This window comes from Aulostomus chinensis, chromosome 9 (assembly GCF_037954235.1).
Source record: "Aulostomus chinensis isolate RoL2024-O1b breed Wild chromosome 9, RoL_Achi_v1.0, whole genome shotgun sequence".
In the NCBI taxonomy this organism is placed as follows: domain Eukaryota; kingdom Metazoa; phylum Chordata; class Actinopteri; order Syngnathiformes; family Aulostomidae; genus Aulostomus; species Aulostomus chinensis.
This window is the reverse complement of record NC_141328.1, coordinates 14,371,525-14,390,125: the sequence shown is the minus strand read 5'-3', so window position 1 is coordinate 14,390,125 and position 18,601 is coordinate 14,371,525. Positions and strand designations below refer to the sequence as shown.

The window sequence follows — 18,601 nt, the reverse complement described above, 5'->3', positions numbered from 1 at the left end:
CTCATGAAGCTCATCTAGAGAATGGCAAGCGTGTGCAAAGCAGTAATCAAAGTGAAGGACGGCTATTTTGAAGATTCTAAAAAAAAAAAAAAGTGTTTTGAGTTATTTCACACTTTTTCGTTTACTGCATAATTCCATATATATTCATTCATAGTTTTGATGCCTTTAGTGAGACTCTACAATGTAAATAGTCATGAATAAAGAAAAAAAATTAAATGAGAAGGTGTGTCCAAACTTTTGACTTATATATATATATATATATATATATACAGTATATATGAGAGAGAGACAGATAGACGTATAGATATATATATAGATAGACAGATAGATAGATAGATAGATAGATAGATAGATAGATAGATAGATAGATAGATAGATAGATAGATAGATAGATAGATAGATAGATATAAATTTCAGTCAATTATTTTTCCCCTTTAATAATACCAATTGGTATCGTATTTTATTTTTATAGCACTGGACAGCCTGATCAGTCACCTTTACAATGAGGTACCACTTGTAAGGATCGTGCATTCGTGGAATGAGCAACCCAGCTAAAATTTGCCAAAATACCCTACCCACCTTATTCGCCCTGTAGCCAATTCAAGAACTATAACAAGGTTCAAAGGTATGATTCTGGAAGGAGCTCCCTCACTGGTGGCCCTATTTCTTTCCCTACCTGTACTGAGCAAAGCCCAGCTCAACAACCCATCCTACTCTGCCTCTGATCAGCTAACAATAATGGCACATATGCCTTCTGTACTCCAAGCCTCATTTTGGTTTCAGTTTGTGACAAGGTGAATAAGGTGAATTGCAGGGGATTTGGGCATTTTTGGGGGGGGGGGGGGGGGGCACTACCCACACACTTGGCTGGGTTGCTCATTCTATGAATGCATGATCCTGACAAGTTGTACCTCATTGTGAAAATGACTAATCAGGCTTTGATATAAACTAAAATATCAATTGCTATTATTATAGGGGAAAATAATCAACCGAAATAATTTTTCAAAACTTTCTTTCAGTAGTATATATTGTGTATATATATATATATATACAGACAGACAATCATTCACACTCCCAGCCACGCCAAGGGTCAATTTAGAGTATTCAATTAAGTCCTTCCTTGTCCCCTCTTGCATGTCTCTGGACTGTGTGAGGAAGCCAATCTACCCAGAGAGAACCCACGCAGGCACAGGGAGAACATGCAGACTCCACACAGAAAGATCCTGTACCCAAGCTGGGGCTCGAACCTTCTTGCTGTGAGGTGACAGAGCTAACCAGTGCACCACTGTGCCACCCTGCATCGCATTCGACATTATAAATGCAAATTGATGCAGTTATGGCAAGAGAAAGAAGGGATCATTGCAGCTAAATCAGTACATGAGGGTTGGGGTTGTTTCCAATCTTTGATAGCAGTACGAACAGCAGCATGGAAAACAGTTTTGGTGTTTCTGTTGTGTTATTAGCTGCAGGCTGTTTTCCAAACTCAGTGCCAACTGAACTATGTAAGTGTCACTGATGGAACATACATAGGTTGTACGTGTGGCTGAGATGACATTACGTCACATAACCATTCCTTTATTAATTTATCATTTATTTGCACATGACGATTTTACAGTTTAAATGAGGGCGACAAGGTGGTGCAGTGGTTAGCACTGTCGCCTCACAGCACAAAGGTTCCGGGTTGAGTTTGCTTGTTCTTCCTGTGCCTGTGTGGGTTCTCTCCTGGTAGTCCGGCTTCCTCCCACAGTCCAAAGATATGCATTTGGGGACTAAGCTAATTGCATACTCTAAATTGAACGTAGGCATGGCTTTGAGTGTGAATGGTTGTCTGTCGGTATATGTTGGCCTTGTGACCCGTGCAGGGTGAACCCTGCCTCTCACCCGTAGGCTGCTGGGATAGGCCCCACCCCCCCTGCAATCCTTAACAGGATAAGTGGTAGAAAATGGATGGATGGATACAGAAAATGTAACACCATGATTTTTTTTTGTGTGGAACATTCAGTGACATGGGACTGAGGAAATTGACAGTGGTTGCATTGTTATCAGATGTGACCCGGGGTTTTATTTGTATTTAGCCGGAGGAGATTTGTGCAATTCAGAAAATGAGCTAGGTTCTAATATAGAGCCTTGTGGCACCCCATAGAAAATACGTACAGAGGAAGAGGATATATAATTGATTCTGACAGAAGATGTATGGTCTTGGAGGTAGGAGACAAATCTCATGCCAGATCCTGAATGCATACAACATGCTGAATATGATCCAAGAGGATAGAATTATCAAATGTGCCAAATTCAGCCAAGAGATATGAAATAACGTAAAACTGTAAAAAAAAAAAAAAAAAAAGATCAAGGGGAAACATTTCTCACCCTCAGGCTTCAGGACACTGTGCTCCTCTGTGTCCTGAAGCCTGACTGAAAAGTGTCCAGTATTCTAAATTTGCCCAAGCAGCAAATGAGTTGACAGAAAACACTGTTTTGAAAAAATGGGGCATAAAAATGTTTTGAGACTGCCCTTTAATTATTTTGGAACACCATGGATCTAAATTAGGTTTTTTGATCAATGGGTGAATGACCGCAATTTTAAAGGGATCGAGGACATTGATCAGAGTAACTACTGATCAAATATGGTCCCGGTGTTTGTAATGAGATGTGAGGGATTACTATCTAACAAACATGTAAAAGGAGATGATGTCTGTCAAAGATAATGACAGATATCGTCTGCTGCTTCATGGCAATCTGTGACTGCAGGTTTGAGTACACTACATATCATGTGAAATAAAACTTTGGGTCAACTGTTGTTTTCAGAGATGATTTCAGAAAATGTCACTAGACAAAAGCTCAGATGCTGACAAGACAATGACACTCAGTTCTTCTTCCATTTACTCTCCTGCATCATGCCTAAGGCAATAAGACAATCCCTGGAGGAGTTGCTGTGCAGCTAACCACCTTTTTTTTAATTGTCGATCACTGGGGTACCCATTCTTGAGGTTGAAGAAGCATCTATATTCTAGAGGAATAAAAGAACATACTTCTCACAGTGTTGTCTGCATTGTTCAGGTTGGATACAGATCATCAGAGTAGCAAGATGGAAGAATAATTAACTCCAGCCTGGGTGGTACTCATTGGTAACCAGTCCATAGTTGTGTAGGGTGGATGGAGAATTTAGTACTGGAACCAGGCAGGTTCCAAGTCCCTCACAGCACTGGAACCCTCTACCCAAACATGAACACATTAGAGGAGCATGATGGTTTCCATTTGTATGTTTAATCTGAACATTCAGTTCTCTGTCTCGCTCACCTAAGTGTACTGGGATGCCCGATTGTGAAGAAGAGGAAGCTGGAGGAAGCTGAGGCTGAGGAGAACCAGTCTACTCCAAAGAAGAGGAGCCAGCCTGTGAAATTGACAGCAGATGAAGGTTTCACAGCTGACAGTGATGAAGCAGAAGAGGAGGAGCAGAGAGAGGAGGAAGGAGAGGAAGACGAGGAAGACCTGAAAGATAAGAAGAAACATAAACCAAAGAGCAGGCCAGAGTCAATCACAAGTGAGTAAAAGCAGTAAAAGCAGTAAAATTAATTTGCAAAATTTCTATCACAGCGGGACAAAGTAGAACAAGGGAAATTTGGCCTCTCTTTTTAGTTCATGAAACCCCCCAAACCAAAGATTAAAGAAAAAAATCTTTTCTTTTTTTGTCTTGGCTGTCCCATTAATAATTTTGGAACAGTTATTTCAATGTCTGTCAGTTATAGTTTTATCCTTGTAAAACTCATCTTTTTAGATACATGTCCTAAATACTGATAACAAAATAACACCACTTAGAGAAAGACTGTCAATCATTAGCTGAGGGGAAAAGCAGAATAATGAGAACAACTGTCTTGACACTGGTTTGGCATTCATGGTTCAGCAGTTTAGAGAGAAAAAAAGAACATACCATGACAGTTTACTCTGAATCCATAGCAGACTGCTCACCAGCGACACTAGAAGACACAGAGGCAGCAGAGCCAGAAGTTTGTCCTTCAGCTAAAGATGGCAAGAGCATCATTTTAGAGACAGAAAATTATTCTTCTGCACATGAAACAACTAGTGAGGAAGACAAGCCGGTAACAGAACCAGAACCAACTGATAATGATCATCAGCAGGAAGAAACACACATCACAGAGGAGACACTGGTGACAACTGACCAGTACACAGGACAACCTGAAAAAGATGTTGACAGAATTGAGCTGAAAGAGCTAAAAGGAGAAGAAGAGGAAGAAGAGGAGGAAGAAGAGGAGGAGGAGGAGGAAGAGCAGGTGGAGAGGCAAGAGAATATAACAGGAGAGAGGGCAGTAGAAAGACAGAGGATGAGCCAGGAGAACTCTGATCACCAGTACTCCACTGGAGATTACACCCACCAGGCCAAAGACTCCATGGAGGTGCAAAACAAGAGGGAGCATCAGGAAGAAGAGGAGGAAGAAGATGAAGAAGAGGAAGAGGAGGAGGACGAGGAGGAGGAGAGGGTCCACGAAGAGGTTGACACCCCTTACTCTTTGAGTCCACACACTCAGGGATCTGATGCGGAGGTGTCTCTCAGGGAAGAAAAGATCAGCACTCCAATGACTGAGGAAGAAGAGGAATATGAAGAGCAGGAGGAGAGAGAGGAGGAAGAGGCTGAGAGGCAGGGGAAGGAAGCAGGTGAGGTGGTAGTGGAAGAGGAAGAGGAGGAGGAGGAGGAGGAGGAGGAAGAGGACCAAGACTCCAGCAAAGCCTCGCCCACAACAGTGGTGATAGAGGTACGCTCTGAGGAGGATGATGATGAGGAAGAAGAAGAGGAGGAGGAGGAGGAAGAGGAAGGAGATGAGCAAGATTGTGTCTCAGAGGGCTCAGGGATCACAGATGACTCTGAGAACTGGGATATGACGCGGGGAAACCTGGGGCTGCTGGAGCAGGCCATTGCCCTAAAGGCTGAGGAGGTGAAGGAGGGTCAGGAAGCCCGCAGCTCTCCAGACTACCAACCCTACAGCAGCTCCAGCAAGAGTTCAGAGCCTGCAGCTGCAGCCCGCCGCACCTCTCACTACAGCAAAGGTATACTTCCTTTTCTGTCTGCATTTGACATTTACAGAAAGTATCATTTAATTTATTTTTAAAAAAGAGATGAGTGCGGTGCAATTTTATGCCAAAAATGAGTGCCTCTCTGACCTGCAAATGGGTCCAAACTTGAGGGTACAAGCATTTATTTCATGATGCATTCAAAGTATCTGAATAACACAAACTCCAAGTTATGTTTCACTTGTGTGTTTCTGTTTAATGTTTTTGTTTGGAGTTAAAGCATCAACTCACCTACCTAATGTATTTTGTCTTTCAAGTACTCACAAGTAGCTGTCTTGAGCATATAAAGACATTTTTTTCCTTGCTGCATTACTTTAGAATGCAGAAAATGTCCATGTATATTTAGCTTGAAGCTAATGGTGACTGATGACTGGCAGCAGCAAAATTGTCAGTAAATTACCACTTACAGACTCTCAAGCACATTGTCTGGTAGAATCCACATCTTCTTTATCCAGCTGTAATCAAAAAAACAAAACAATTGCACCACGGTGAGAGAGTTTGGACGTGTGCGATTGAGCTGGTTTAACTGAATGCTCCAGCTGGTCACCCTCAGCATTACCCAAGCTGTTTGTTGTTGTGAGTCCAACCCTTTGTCATCACCAGTCTGTAGTAGTTACATGGTTTTCATTTCATGATCATTGTCAATTCAATCACACACTCCTCTTCTCAGAGAAGAGGGAGGTGAAGTGTCCAACTCCAGGGTGTGATGGGACTGGTCATGTGACTGGGCTGTACCCTCACCACCGCAGTCTATCTGGATGTCCTCACAAAGATAGAATCCCTCCAGAAAGTGAGTACATTTAACTTTTCACAAGGCAAATATAGCACACGTACGGTACATTTACTTTAGAATACATTTACATTCTAGAGACAGGATAGTCGGCAGATTAGATAGTCAGAACGGAAATGGTATAATGATGGCTTGTTTCTGTTTTTTATCCGTTTATTTAATTACAACCACCAGTGTTTCGGTTATTACCTCCATCATTACTTCAGCCAGAATTACTACTACCACTACTTCTGCTACTACTGCTACTAATACCACTAGGACTAATAATAATAAGGATCATTTGACAGCCACTACTCTGTACTACATTGGTTCTGCTGTTAGAGATGTGAAACCATTTACATCCAAGTAACTAGACTGACCCGTTTGTGTCTGTTGTGTGTCTGCACTGTAGTCCTGGCCATGCATGAGAACGTGTTGAAGTGTCCGACTCCTGGCTGCACAGGCCAAGGCCATGTCAACAGTAACCGCAACACACACCGCAGGTTAATAAAGGACACCCACACTTACACACAAACACTTAAACTGTATATGATGACTCGAAGATATCATCATGAGATCTTCCAGTCGACAAGAAGACATTATCTAATTAAACATCTGCAAATTTTCAGACCTTGCCAGATTTCTGAGCCTCAAAGTCCAACTCTAGCAGTACCTCCAAAATTTTTGTCTCATGGATCAGAAATGATTTCGAGAGAAACTTTTTTGTTTATAAAACATAAAGAGTTTTCTAGTTTTCCTGTTTTGCATTGCATGTTATATCATTAACTTGTGATAAATAAATACAAAGACAGATGGCCGCAAAACACTGAACACTTCAGCTATTACATTTTATTTTAGATGCTCGTCTACATAGTCTAGTTTGGTAACAGTATTGGATACTGCAACATTGAACGGAGGGTAACATAAACACCCTTTGAACCTTTTTTTCCCCAACTTTACGGAAGAACATATGCTAAAGGGGAACAATCCAAAAACAAATTGAACAGTGCATGGAAAAAACTGTTCTTACTTGAATGTCACAATTTGGAAAGAAAAGATGACTCTATCTGTCAATAGACAGATGTTTCTCTTGTTGGTCTGGATTTACTTTTGTGGGTTTTTAATTAAAATTCTGGAATAATTGTCATTTAATGAATGAGTGTGATTTTTCACTTTGTTAAAACAAAACGCTAAATAGCTCTACATCCAGACAGTCATTACTGATAATCCCACTGGCTCTCCCAGTCCTTCCACTCAGCAGTAAACATAAAATGGATTTGTAGAATCCTCTCTTCTGATTAACTGAAAGTGGGAACAGGATACAAGAAAACGCCCTCTCTACTCACTGTGGAGTGGAGAGCCATCATTGCTGTAAGAATGTAGAGCTGCTGAACACCTATTTAAACAAGATTACAATGTATTTATCACTTACAAGACCTTTGAAATAACATAAACTAACTGTACTTACACTCTTTACAGGTCATATTAATAATTAAAATGTCTAGCTACCTTTTAAAGATACTCTGGTTAAGATTTGATGTGCTGCTGAATTCAGTGATACACCACATTCAAAGAAAGGGGACCACACATCACCACTTCTGTTGAGCCACTGATGTCTACTTTAAATCGTTCTTAATCAGTTATTAAAATAGAACAGGAATATGTAAAAGCAAGATTGGACTGCCATTTCATAATCTTCCTTATTTTTAACATTATTGCTGGATTTGCTCATTTTACTTAACATCTTTAAGATAAAGTCAGAACTTTTTTTTTTTGAGCTCCCGTTAAGAATTGTTAGTAAATGGAATGTTTGAATACTTACATATTATCTTTGAATGCCTGTATTCCTTTCAAACTCTTCAATGTGTTTCCCTTGTCAGTCTGTCTGGCTGCCCAATTGCAGCAGCAACTAAACTCAACAAAAACCAGGACAAGCAGGTCCATCTGCAGGCTTCAGCCAGTGAACCCTTATCCAACTCTGACAGAGTGCTCAGGTGAGGTTCATAAATACACTGGAATATATCTTCCAGTGCTAATACTGGGATAACTGAGAGTGATTCTTTTCCTCCAGGCCCATGTGTTTCGTGAAGCAGCTGGAGATCCCTCAGTATGGCAGCTACAGACCCAACGCAGTGACCACCACACCTCGAGCAAACCTTGCCAAGGAGCTGGAGAAATACTCAAAGGTGTCTTTTGACTATGCAAGCTTTGATGTCCAGGTTTTTGGAAAGCGTATGCTTATTCCAAAGACACCCAGCACCAGTGAAACATCACCCAAAGCCTTCAAATGTAAGACCCACACTCTTCACTGCTATGCTGCATTACTTGACAGGTTATGTTTTGCTTTGCAGTCTTTCATCAATATGCCATAAACCTTTTAAAAAAAAAGAATTATATTTGAAACTCAAGGAATTTTGTTTGTTTATTTTTGTATCCTAATTAGTAAAATGCAGATACTGTCAATATGGATGCTATGATACTTACCTGAATGCCTGAATTCAATGCCCTCCATCAAGCACAGGCCTCATTTCTAGCTTCAAGCTGCCATAAATGACATTTTGAAAATGACACTGATGCTGAAGATGCCCTGAACACGTGTCCCAGACAACACGCAGCGTCATCTGCCAACCACCATGGATCATATAAAAAGAGCCCTTGATGTCTGATCTTGCATTCAAGATTACAAACACATATGCGCTGACTCTAAAAGAATAGATCCTGTTGACACATTCACCCACCTACGAACGGGATAGACAGACTTTTCACTGTTACAGTACCACAAGGCTTGTCGGAGAGACTATAATGGGTTAGTGGTTTGATCCTAAGAGATTCAAATCATTCAGCTTGTTGCTGGTTATACCTCTGATAAGGTTTTTTTTTCATACCGGTTAAATTCCTACCATGTGTGCCGAAGATGCACGACAGCAGCTTTTTTAATGCCTCAATTAAGTGTGTCGCCCTGTGTCTAACAAAAACATCAAAGTATTGCAGTTTGCTTTCTTTATATATTCAGATGGTGCAGCTGAGCTAATATCCAATTCACCATTGGTGTTTGCTTTACATATATGCACACACAATACGGTATGACGGGATTTGAAATCACTCACTCACACATTTTGTAGTGCTGTTAAAATGTAAAGTGAGAATTACCTTGTAGCTGACTTAAACAATCCCACGATGCTATGGAAAAGGACCATCCAACCGATGGTTACTAGCCAAGGACTGTATACCATCATGCACTTTGCTGGCTGACAGACAAATGAAGGTGAGATGGACAAAAGATGTTGGTATGATGGTCAGAAAAAACACAGAGAGGTTGATATTGGGTCACAGACCGCTAAAATGGTTGTGAGGAATAGTAATATTTGAAATCTTAAAAAAAACCCCACATATATATACTGTATATATATATATATATATATATATATATATATATATATATATATATATATGTGTGTATATATATAAAATAATGTAAAATATTACTATTCCTCACAACCATTTTAGCGGTCTGTGACCCAATATCAACCTCTCTGTGTTTTTTCTGACCATCATACCAACATCTTATCATCTATATATAAATATATATATATATAATATATATATAATATATATATATATATTAAAAATATATATATATATATATATATATATTTATTTATTTTTTTAGATATCAAATATTACTATTCCTCACAACCATTTTAGCGGTCTGTGACCCAATATCAACCTCTCTGTGTTTTTTCTGACCATCATACCAACATCTTATCATCTATATATATAAATATATATATATTTTTTAAATATATATATATATATATATATGTATATATATTATATATATATATATTTTATGATGACAGGCATGACACAAATGCCTCAGTTGTGGCCATGAGTCAATGTTGACAATCAATGTCAATGATCAAGCTGCACGGTGGTGCAGTGGTCAGCACTGTTGCCTTACAGCAAGAAGGTTCTGGGTTCAAGCCCCGGCTTGAGTATGAGGTCTTTCTGGGTGGAGTCTGCATGTTCTCCCTGTTCCTGTGTGGGTTCTCTCTGGTACTCCAGCTTCCTCCCACAGTCCAAAGACATCAAGAGGGGATGAGGCTGATTGATACTCTAAATTGAGCATAGGCGTGGCTGTGAGTGTGAATGGTTGTTTGTCTATGTGTGTTGGCCCTGCAAGGTACTGGTGGCCCGTCCAGGGTGAACCCTGCCTCTCGCCCAAAGGCTGCTGGGATAGGCTCCGCAACCCTTAACAGGATAAGGGGCAGAAAATGGATGGATGTCAATGGTCAATGTGTTTCTTTCCAGCCCAGCGTGAAAGAAGCACAGCGTTTGATGCGCAGTACTGCTTTAATTTGGCCAGATTAGTAAACAAGACCCTGCTGGCTTTATTGTTGTACACACATAACATATACTACACAATTTTCTGTATTAAACATCATTTTTGTTCCCTCTGCTTCTAACCCCACACAGCTAAATCCTTCCCTAAGGCCTCCTCCCCTAATCACAGTGTGTCAGGAAGCTTTTCTAAGAGTGCTTCATCCTCCAGTGCATATGATTATAGCCAAGATGCTGAGGCAGCCCACATGGCAGCAACAGCCATTCTCAATCTGTCCACCCGCTGCTGGGAGAGACCAGAGACCCTCAGCACCAAGCCCAGGGAGCCATGTGCGAAGGTACACTGGCTTTCATTCACTTGTCAGGAGCACAGCAGTAGTATAGAAGGTGCTCTGATGTTGCCATTACTTTCTGTTGCCCTGACTTTGTATCTGAACCCTTAGGAGCCAGACATTGAAGTGGATGAGAATGGCACCTTGGACCTCAGCATGAAGAAGACAAAGAGGGAGGGCATGCAGTCTCCAGAGCCTTCATCGTCCTCATCTTCTTCCTCTCAACACTTGGGAGCCACATTATCTCAGGGCCACACTCAGGATGAGTGGGAGGGGCCACTTGACTTCACTAAGTCAAGTGGGGTCAAGGAGGAAGACCATGATGAGGTACGATACACAGTTCTAAGTCACCCCTGATCTTGGTGATTTGAACAAAGTTACAAGTGTTTTACCTGTCACTAGGTGGAGTATACAGCACCATCATACACTTCATCTGATGGTGAAGAGGAGGACCAGGAGAACCTGGAGGACAGGAAGTACCCCGGTGAAGTCACCACCAGCAACTTCAAGGTCAAGTTCCAGCCCAAAGACAGCAAAAAGGAGGTTCTTGTGTAAGTCACAACTGTTAGCATACTTCCAAGCTTGGGATCATTGCGCCACTTACTACTAGGAATACCTTGAAAGACAAATGTAAGATCATTACCATGGTAATACCCCCAATCTCAAAATGATACTATAGTGCTTTTAACCTTTTTAAAAGGAAACTGACCGATTTGTGGTTATGTGTCTTATCACTAGATGTCCCACCCCAGGTTGTGACGGTAGTGGACACATCACTGGCAACTATGCATCACATCGTAGGTAAGACCACCACAATCGCTTGGAAAGAATGAGCAAAAAATGGTGTTTTTGATCTTTGCTCTGAGCTTCATGAGAGAAAAGGAGAGTAAATTGCTTTATTTGACCACACTATTCCAATTTGAGAATTCATCATTAACAGTCATCAAAATAGTTAATAAAACCAGACATCAGCTGAGTTAAAAGAAATCCTATGTCCTTGAAATCCAATTCTTGCCTGTGGCTAAAAAAAATGTTTGAATTAATCACGTAAAATTATGTAAAGCAACCACATCACCGAAGGAGAGCAGAAGCAACATCTTTTAAAGAAAAAAACAGATTTTCCACCTCAATTAGCCAGCCGCAAACTGTCCGCACTGCAACCAGACATGTAGGCCAGGCAAGGACTGGCCTCAGAGAGAAAGAGAGAGAGAGAGAGAGAGAGAAGGGGGGCAGGGTTCAAATGTCTTCAAGAACCTCAAGTGTGTCCAAGTGCCCTCTTGTAGCACTTATGTGTGTGCAGCATCTGACCAGAAGACATGCTGAAGATTCTCTTCTGTCATTACAACTGAACCAGCCTTTCTGTTCAACAAACTTTCCAGTGGCTTGTTTCATTTTCACTTGATATCCTTCTGTCCTGATGACTGACACAATTAAATACACACACAACCACCATCAATTTACCTTCCCAACTAATACACTGCATGTAGACAGTGTGTGCTGCTTGGTCCTGTCCTGGCCCTGTACTCCAGTTTGACCTCTGGTTCTTTCTTCACTCAGACATTCTGTTCTCAGTCTGGTTTTCTGACATTCTCGCCCTTCCCTATCTTCCAGTCTTTCAGGCTGTCCTCTTGCTGATAAATCACTTCGGACCCTCATGGCTGCCCACACAGCTGAACTAAAGTATGTCTGCTTTCTTCTGTCTTTCAACTCCAACATGTTCACTCAGTTTGCAGCTACTCCTCTGTCCCTGCTCTCCTTTTAACTCTCACTGAATATAGTCCAAATTGATAGTTCCAAAACTGAAGACTTTGTGGGAAACAGTTTTGTGCCTCTAGTCTGCTGATAATTTGAACATCAAAGTGAGCGAGAGTGTGTGTGTGTGTCTCAGGTGTCCGACTCCAGGTTGTGATGGATCAGGCCACATCACAGGAAACTACGCGTCACATAGAAGGTAGCAGCTCTTCTATATCTTTCTCCTCGGTTGTTCTGCCTACGTATTATCTGTTCAGACTCCCTAATTCTTTTTTCCAGTCTGTCTGGGTGCCCCCGAGCAAAAAAGGGTGGGGTCAAATCAACTCCCACCAAAGATGACAAAGAAGACTCTGAGTTGCTGAGGTGAGAAACACCAAGTAATACATGCTGAATGTTAGACTGACACTGCACCTCAACTGAGATGACAACGGACCTAACAACAAATCCTGGGCTCCTCTTTGCTTCTCTCCAGGTGTCCTGTTCCTGGCTGTGACAGTCTGGGCCACATCAGTGGGAAGTACGCCACCCACCGCAGTGCCTACGGCTGTCCACTGGCAGCACGCAGACAGAAGGAGGGTCTTCTAAACGGAACCCCCTTCTCCTGGAAGGCCTTCAAGACCGAGGGTCCGACCTGCCCGACGCCAGGCTGTGATGGCTCTGGTCATGCAAATGGCAGTTTTCTGACACACCGCAGGTATCCTGAATCTCTGATGGTGTAGTGTTACCCCAGTGAATCAAATTCACTGAAGTCAGTATCATGCTCAGAAGAAGCTGCGGGCTTCTGTGTTAGCTAGCAAAGCAAAGTAAGGTGCATTAAACCTATGATTATAAAAATGTATGCTACTGGCAGCCATAATTGAGCCTTTCCAAAACAGTGCCACCATTTGATGGACCCCCCCCCCCCCCCACACCCCAATTTTCACAAAAAATGAATACAAAATAATGACAGGGTCTTTTGAGTAATGGGGGTAATTAAGAGCCCACTAATAATTTATGCCCTGGGGCCCTTTTAAGGGTTCATCCACCCATGCAAAGAACAGTCATTGTAATCTGGTTGTCTGCTATATGAATCAATAGAATGAGACGAAGAAAATTCTCCACATGGCCCCAAATCTTCTTCTGTCTTTCTTATATATGTACTGATTGTAGTTGAATTGATACTGAACCCTGTCAGTTTTTCATACCAGGATGAAATCCTTTATCCTGATCAGCTGCTTCTCCCAGTCTGTCAGGTTGTCCCAGAGCATCGGTCAACAAGAAGAGAGCCAAACTCCCAGGAGATGAGTACATCACTGCCAAGTTCAGGGCCAGTGACGGTAAACTACAATACGTTACTATCTGCCTAATATTGGGCCCCAAAAGTATCCCACATTATTTCTGGGACATTTATAGTAATGAAAGCTCAAAGTTGTTCAAGGACAGTGGATAGGAAATGGAAGGAGAACTTGTCTTCATATTCTGTGTGTTGTTCCTCTGTTTCAGTACTCGACAACGACGAGGACATTAAGCAGCTCAATAAGGAGATCAGTGAGCTGAATGAGTCCAATTCAGAGATGGAGGCCGACATGATGAACCTGCACACTCAGGTGAGGTCAGCTGATGGTCGTGCATCCACCAGGCTTAGCTGTTAATTCCTCCTTCTATATACTACATGTGTCCCACCATATGCCCTTTTTAGCAGTATTCTAGATAGACACTCAATCTCCCCGAAATTAATGGTGTCATCTTTCCCCACTTTAGCACTACTCCACCCTCTGTTGGTCCTTTCAGCTGATAATAAAGGTGTTCCAATTCTAGCCCATCCATATCTTCCAACCCAATTCTAAGGGTGTCAAATATCTGTCAGGGAAGCTTTCTAAAAAAAAAAAAAAAAAAGTAATGGGCCAATCGATATCATTTATGGGCTTGCCAGGGAAAAAAGAGGCGTGTGTGTCGGCAAACCTGGCTGCCAATGTCTGGTCTGCCAACCAGTGAATGCGTGTTGCTAGTTCAGGACATTGCTGTGTGTCTCTCCACCTCAGATCTCCTCTATGGAAAAGAACCTGAAGAGCATGGAAGAGGAGAATAAGCAGATCGAGGAGAGAAATGAGGCTTTGTTTCTGGAGCTGTCTGGCCTGAGCCAGGCCCTGATCCGCAGCCTGGCCAACATACGCCTGCCCACCATGGTGAGGAGACACAATGGCTGGTTTGACAACATAGAAGGAAATAAAAATCGACCAGTCTGTCCTTGAAGGGTTTATTTTGATATATTTACTCTGTCTTCAATGTCGCCTATCCGAAAGTTTGAACTAAACTAACCAAGACAATCATTACTACAGCAAAAATGGCACAAAGTTGAGACTCTTGTGAGTCTTTGCACTGGCGTCACAATTTAAGCTTTGCCCATCACTCCATTAAGACACCAGGGTTAGTGTTAGCTTCAGCTGAGAACATTAGAAGACAGTGATACATTCTATCAGCTAAATTTCTTTCAAACTCACAATCTATTATCAAGTAAGACTGAAAACGTTTCAGTTACATTGATCAAACAACCTACAGCTCATGGAAATTAGAGGATTTCACAAATGTTTGTGCTATTTAAATACAAAGACGTGTGTTGATTTACTTTGGCATTAATGTCATTCATCAAATGACATTTTAGTTAAAGAGAGTCGGAAGGGTTTTAGAAACACCAGCAAATCTATAATTGGCAATAAATGCAATACAATAACTACTTTTCAGTTAGAATACTGTTATTACTATTACTACTTTATTTGTAAAAGCTCTTTTGTGTTATGTAAGAATAATTTAAAAAAAGGAATTATATATCATCTCATGTAAAAATTGCAGTTCAAAGTGATTACATCTAAAAGAGAACACTGATTAAACAATACACACTTCCTTCCAAGGTCATGCCCCCTTCTAGTCTACTATCTGGAAACAGATACACAAACAGATACTAATGTCTTGTTACAGACCTACTGCCTTTCGTCAATTTTTGATTCTTTGATTCATTGTTCATTATCTCTATACTGCCTATCCTGGACAGGGTTTCTGTTGCAGCTGATGTCGGGTGAATAGTTTTGATTTTGGTAACAGAAAAGGTTCTTATTTCCTTTTTGTTTCTAGCTGCATAAACTCGCACAGATTGAGTTGCACATCAAGATGCAAACCGACATGTGACCAGTTGATACAAACTGCCACTTGCCCTTGAGCATCGGTAGACACTCGCGGAGAAGATGGAATCAAACCAGGAACCCTCCAGTTATTAGACCAATCACACCTCTGAGCTACAGCCACACTGGTTTACCTGGTTGTGCACCAAACTGTTCAGAATACTTGACTGGCAACATAAAAACAAGCTTGGTTTTAATTGTAGGGGATGTATCACCAGGATTCTCAGCATGCTCCGTGCAGCATATTAATTGCTTCCCATAGAGAATGAATTTCAATTCCAATTTCAATTTTAAATTTAAATTTTATTGGAATTGCGCCATGTCACAAAAAAAGTTACCTTGTGACGCTTGACAGGTCCAGAACCACACTCCTTCAATGAATCTACACCCAACAATTCTCCATCAGCAATTACATCCTGTAACAGCGGTGACAAAAACCTTCCTTTTAACAGGCATGGACGTCGAGCAGATCCAGGCTCAATGGGGACGGCCTTCTGCTTTGACCGGTTGGGGGGAAAGAGAGCGGGGCAGAGACAAAGACAGATAAGGGAAAGAGACAGAGACAGATAAGGACAGAGGGGGACAGAGACCAAGAGAGAGAGAAAACAGCCATATGGGGATGTGAAGATATATAAGGTGAAGGACTAGTGGAAAGAAAGAATGAGGCATTGGGAATAAGGAGAGTTAAGACACAACAAACAACAATAACAACAACAGCAGCAATAACAGTAAACTAGCTACCAGTACTGGTTACTTAAGCAATCAACAACACAATGTTGATGTTAATGTTAATACAGTGCTAATTCTGATGTTAAGTGTGGCAGCTTGAGCCTCTTCAGACCCGTAGCCTCCCCCAGCAGCAGCATCAGTCAGGGACCTGGGATGTGGGAAAGCACAAAGGCTCAGAGGAAAAATTTAAGTTAGTAACATGCAGGTATGAGATATGGATGAGGATTGAAATAGAGAGAAGCCCAGTGCATCATGGGAGATCCCCTGGCAGTTTATAGCGGCATATCTACAGGCTAGCCTAACTAAGCTTTATACAAAAAGGAAGGTCTTGAGTCTGCTCTTAAACATAGAGAGGGTGTCAGTGTCTCAGACTGAAACTCGAGGTGGCTCCACAGGACAAGAGCCTGATCACTGAAGGCTCTGGCTCCCATTCTACTGTTATAGACTCTAGGAACCACAAGTAACCCTGCATCCTGGGAGAGAAGGGTTTCGGCTGGATAATTAATGAAAGAATTTTAGTCAGTCAATTCCTTCATGGTGGGCTGCCATGACACTTTGTTTGCGCTAAAACTCATTGAAAAGACAGTCATTTACAACCATATTATTAATAGTAAGTACTATTTCATTCAGTCCGTGAAGAGTAGCCTTGCTACACAGAAACATTCCGTCGACGTACCTATGACATGATATCTCTGTTCAAAGACACCAGATATGGCAGACTTGTCATTTTTTTTGACACGGGAAGTTGTCTGTGTTCAGCAGGAACCATTGTCGGAGCAGAACTTTGACAGCTACGTGGAGACTCTCACTCACATGTTTACCAATAAAGACTGCTACCAGAATCCAGAGAACCAGGCTCTGCTTGAGTCCATCAACCAGGCAGTGAAAGGTATCGAGGTGTGATGATGAAGAGGAGGACGAAGTTGATGAGAAGTGGGACATCACAGTGACATTACCAATCTTTCTTTCCAGACCCTTTAGATACTATAGGAATATTACTTCTTCTACTTCTTCTTCTTCTTCTACTTCTTCTTCTTCTTCTTCTTCTTCTTCTTCTTCTCCTCATTTGGAACTTTGTCATCTCTTTTTTGTATATTTTATTTACCCTGTTTGCATGTTATGTTATGACAATGAGAGTGCAAACCAGTGAGGGTATGGTTGTAAATGTGGACGCACACTGGAACCAAACAGTAACTGTGAGTATACAGAGACAGGAGTGCAGTATACAGCCTGAGCTGAGCAGATGTACTTAGTTAGTGAACATATCCCATCTCCACTCAATAATGCTAATAGTATTCTGTACAACATAGTGATGTTGCACCTACGGAACTAGTTTGTAGTGTCATTCTTACTATTGCTGTGTATCTACTTAAGTCATTTGCAAATGTTGGTTTAATAACAAGTTATTTATTCATGTCTGCTGTATTAATTTTCTGTTGGCCTATTTATTATTCACAATTTATTAACTTTTTTAATTTCAATGTGCTACCTGAGAAGATTTAAAAATCAAGATACCAAGAGAAGGGAATGGTTTCCTCCGTATTGTTGAACAAAGAGGAAATATTTTAAGATATCAACTATGAATTGTTTTATATATCTTATTATTTATTTAAAATACTGGGATCTTTTTAAGTGCAAATATTTTGTAACTGAAAGTTTTTAAATCATTTTCTAATTTGTATTTATTTATTTATTTTGTGCTTGTGTTTCTATCATTTTCCACAAACTATTTTGAGTACATTGCAATACAATAGGAATATTAAGCTGCACATATTTGTTATTTATTTGGTGATGAAGAACAAAGTGATGGTGAATATTTATTTTGTATTGTCTGTGTTAACGATGGCTGTGTATGGATTAGTCTTTAAGTTACTCTTGAAATAAAGGTTAACCCACAGTGAATCTGGAATGACTCACTCTTTCGCACCATTTGTTCCTTCTGCCGAATAGGTCATTTGATCACAGGTCTGTGCATTCGTTAGCAGGCTTTCTCAACATTTGACAGGCAGATTTTGGTTAGATTTGGTGGAAGGATAGGTAACATTACACAGAATGTAATTAAATACACAAGTAATTCATGTATGGAGGTGCTATGGTTAGATGCTGTATCAGTGTAGCCTCTTTGGCAGAGGCGTTCAGTGCTTTTCTATTTGTTAAAATCAGTTTCAATACTGCTGAAGATAAGGTCATACCATGTCTAACATCTGATACTTACTCGTGCATGCTGGGGTATCATTTTATAAATTCTCACATTCATACAAATATGAACTTTGCTCAGATTTTCTACATCAGCAATAGAATCATGGCCTCATGTTTGTCCCGTTTGCTTCAGCTATTAACCCTTTCAATAACTACAATTTTAGTTAAGAATGATGAAGGCAGTGCCTATTTTCATGTTCACTCCTGATTTGCTGCCAAGTTGCTAGAACTCCAAATGG

At 41.0% G+C, this 18,601-nt stretch overlaps 1 protein-coding gene across 4 annotated transcripts in view; it reads left to right on the top strand.

Moving 5' to 3' along the window:
• myt1a (myelin transcription factor 1a) overlaps positions 1–18,049 on the top strand; it is a 23,171-nt gene extending 5,122 nt beyond the window's left edge. Inside the window, exons 6-23 of one of the 4 annotated variants that reach the window (XM_086213898.1) lie at positions 3,303–3,541; positions 3,958–5,061; positions 5,756–5,875; positions 6,267–6,357; positions 7,735–7,848; positions 7,926–8,143; positions 10,331–10,533; positions 10,639–10,854; positions 10,930–11,078; positions 11,266–11,328; positions 12,139–12,207; positions 12,416–12,478; positions 12,559–12,642; positions 12,752–12,973; positions 13,504–13,595; positions 13,762–13,865; positions 14,301–14,444; positions 16,923–18,049. In XM_086213898.1, the coding sequence (XP_086070024.1) occupies positions 3,303–3,541; positions 3,958–5,061; positions 5,756–5,875; positions 6,267–6,357; positions 7,735–7,848; positions 7,926–8,143; positions 10,331–10,533; positions 10,639–10,854; positions 10,930–11,078; positions 11,266–11,328; positions 12,139–12,207; positions 12,416–12,478; positions 12,559–12,642; positions 12,752–12,973; positions 13,504–13,595; positions 13,762–13,865; positions 14,301–14,444; positions 16,923–17,066 (3,439 nt within the window). In that variant the 3' untranslated portion in view covers positions 17,067–18,049. Of the gene's footprint in view, positions 1–3,302; positions 3,542–3,954; positions 5,062–5,755; positions 5,876–6,266; positions 6,358–7,734; positions 7,849–7,925; positions 8,144–10,330; positions 10,534–10,638; positions 10,855–10,929; positions 11,079–11,265; positions 11,329–12,138; positions 12,208–12,415; positions 12,479–12,558; positions 12,643–12,751; positions 12,974–13,503; positions 13,596–13,761; positions 13,866–14,300; positions 14,445–16,922 lie in introns of all 4 variants that reach the window. The other 3 variants (XM_086213897.1, XM_086213896.1, XM_086213899.1) reach the window with 3 other exon arrangements.
• The last annotated feature ends 552 nt before the right edge of the window (positions 18,050–18,601 follow it).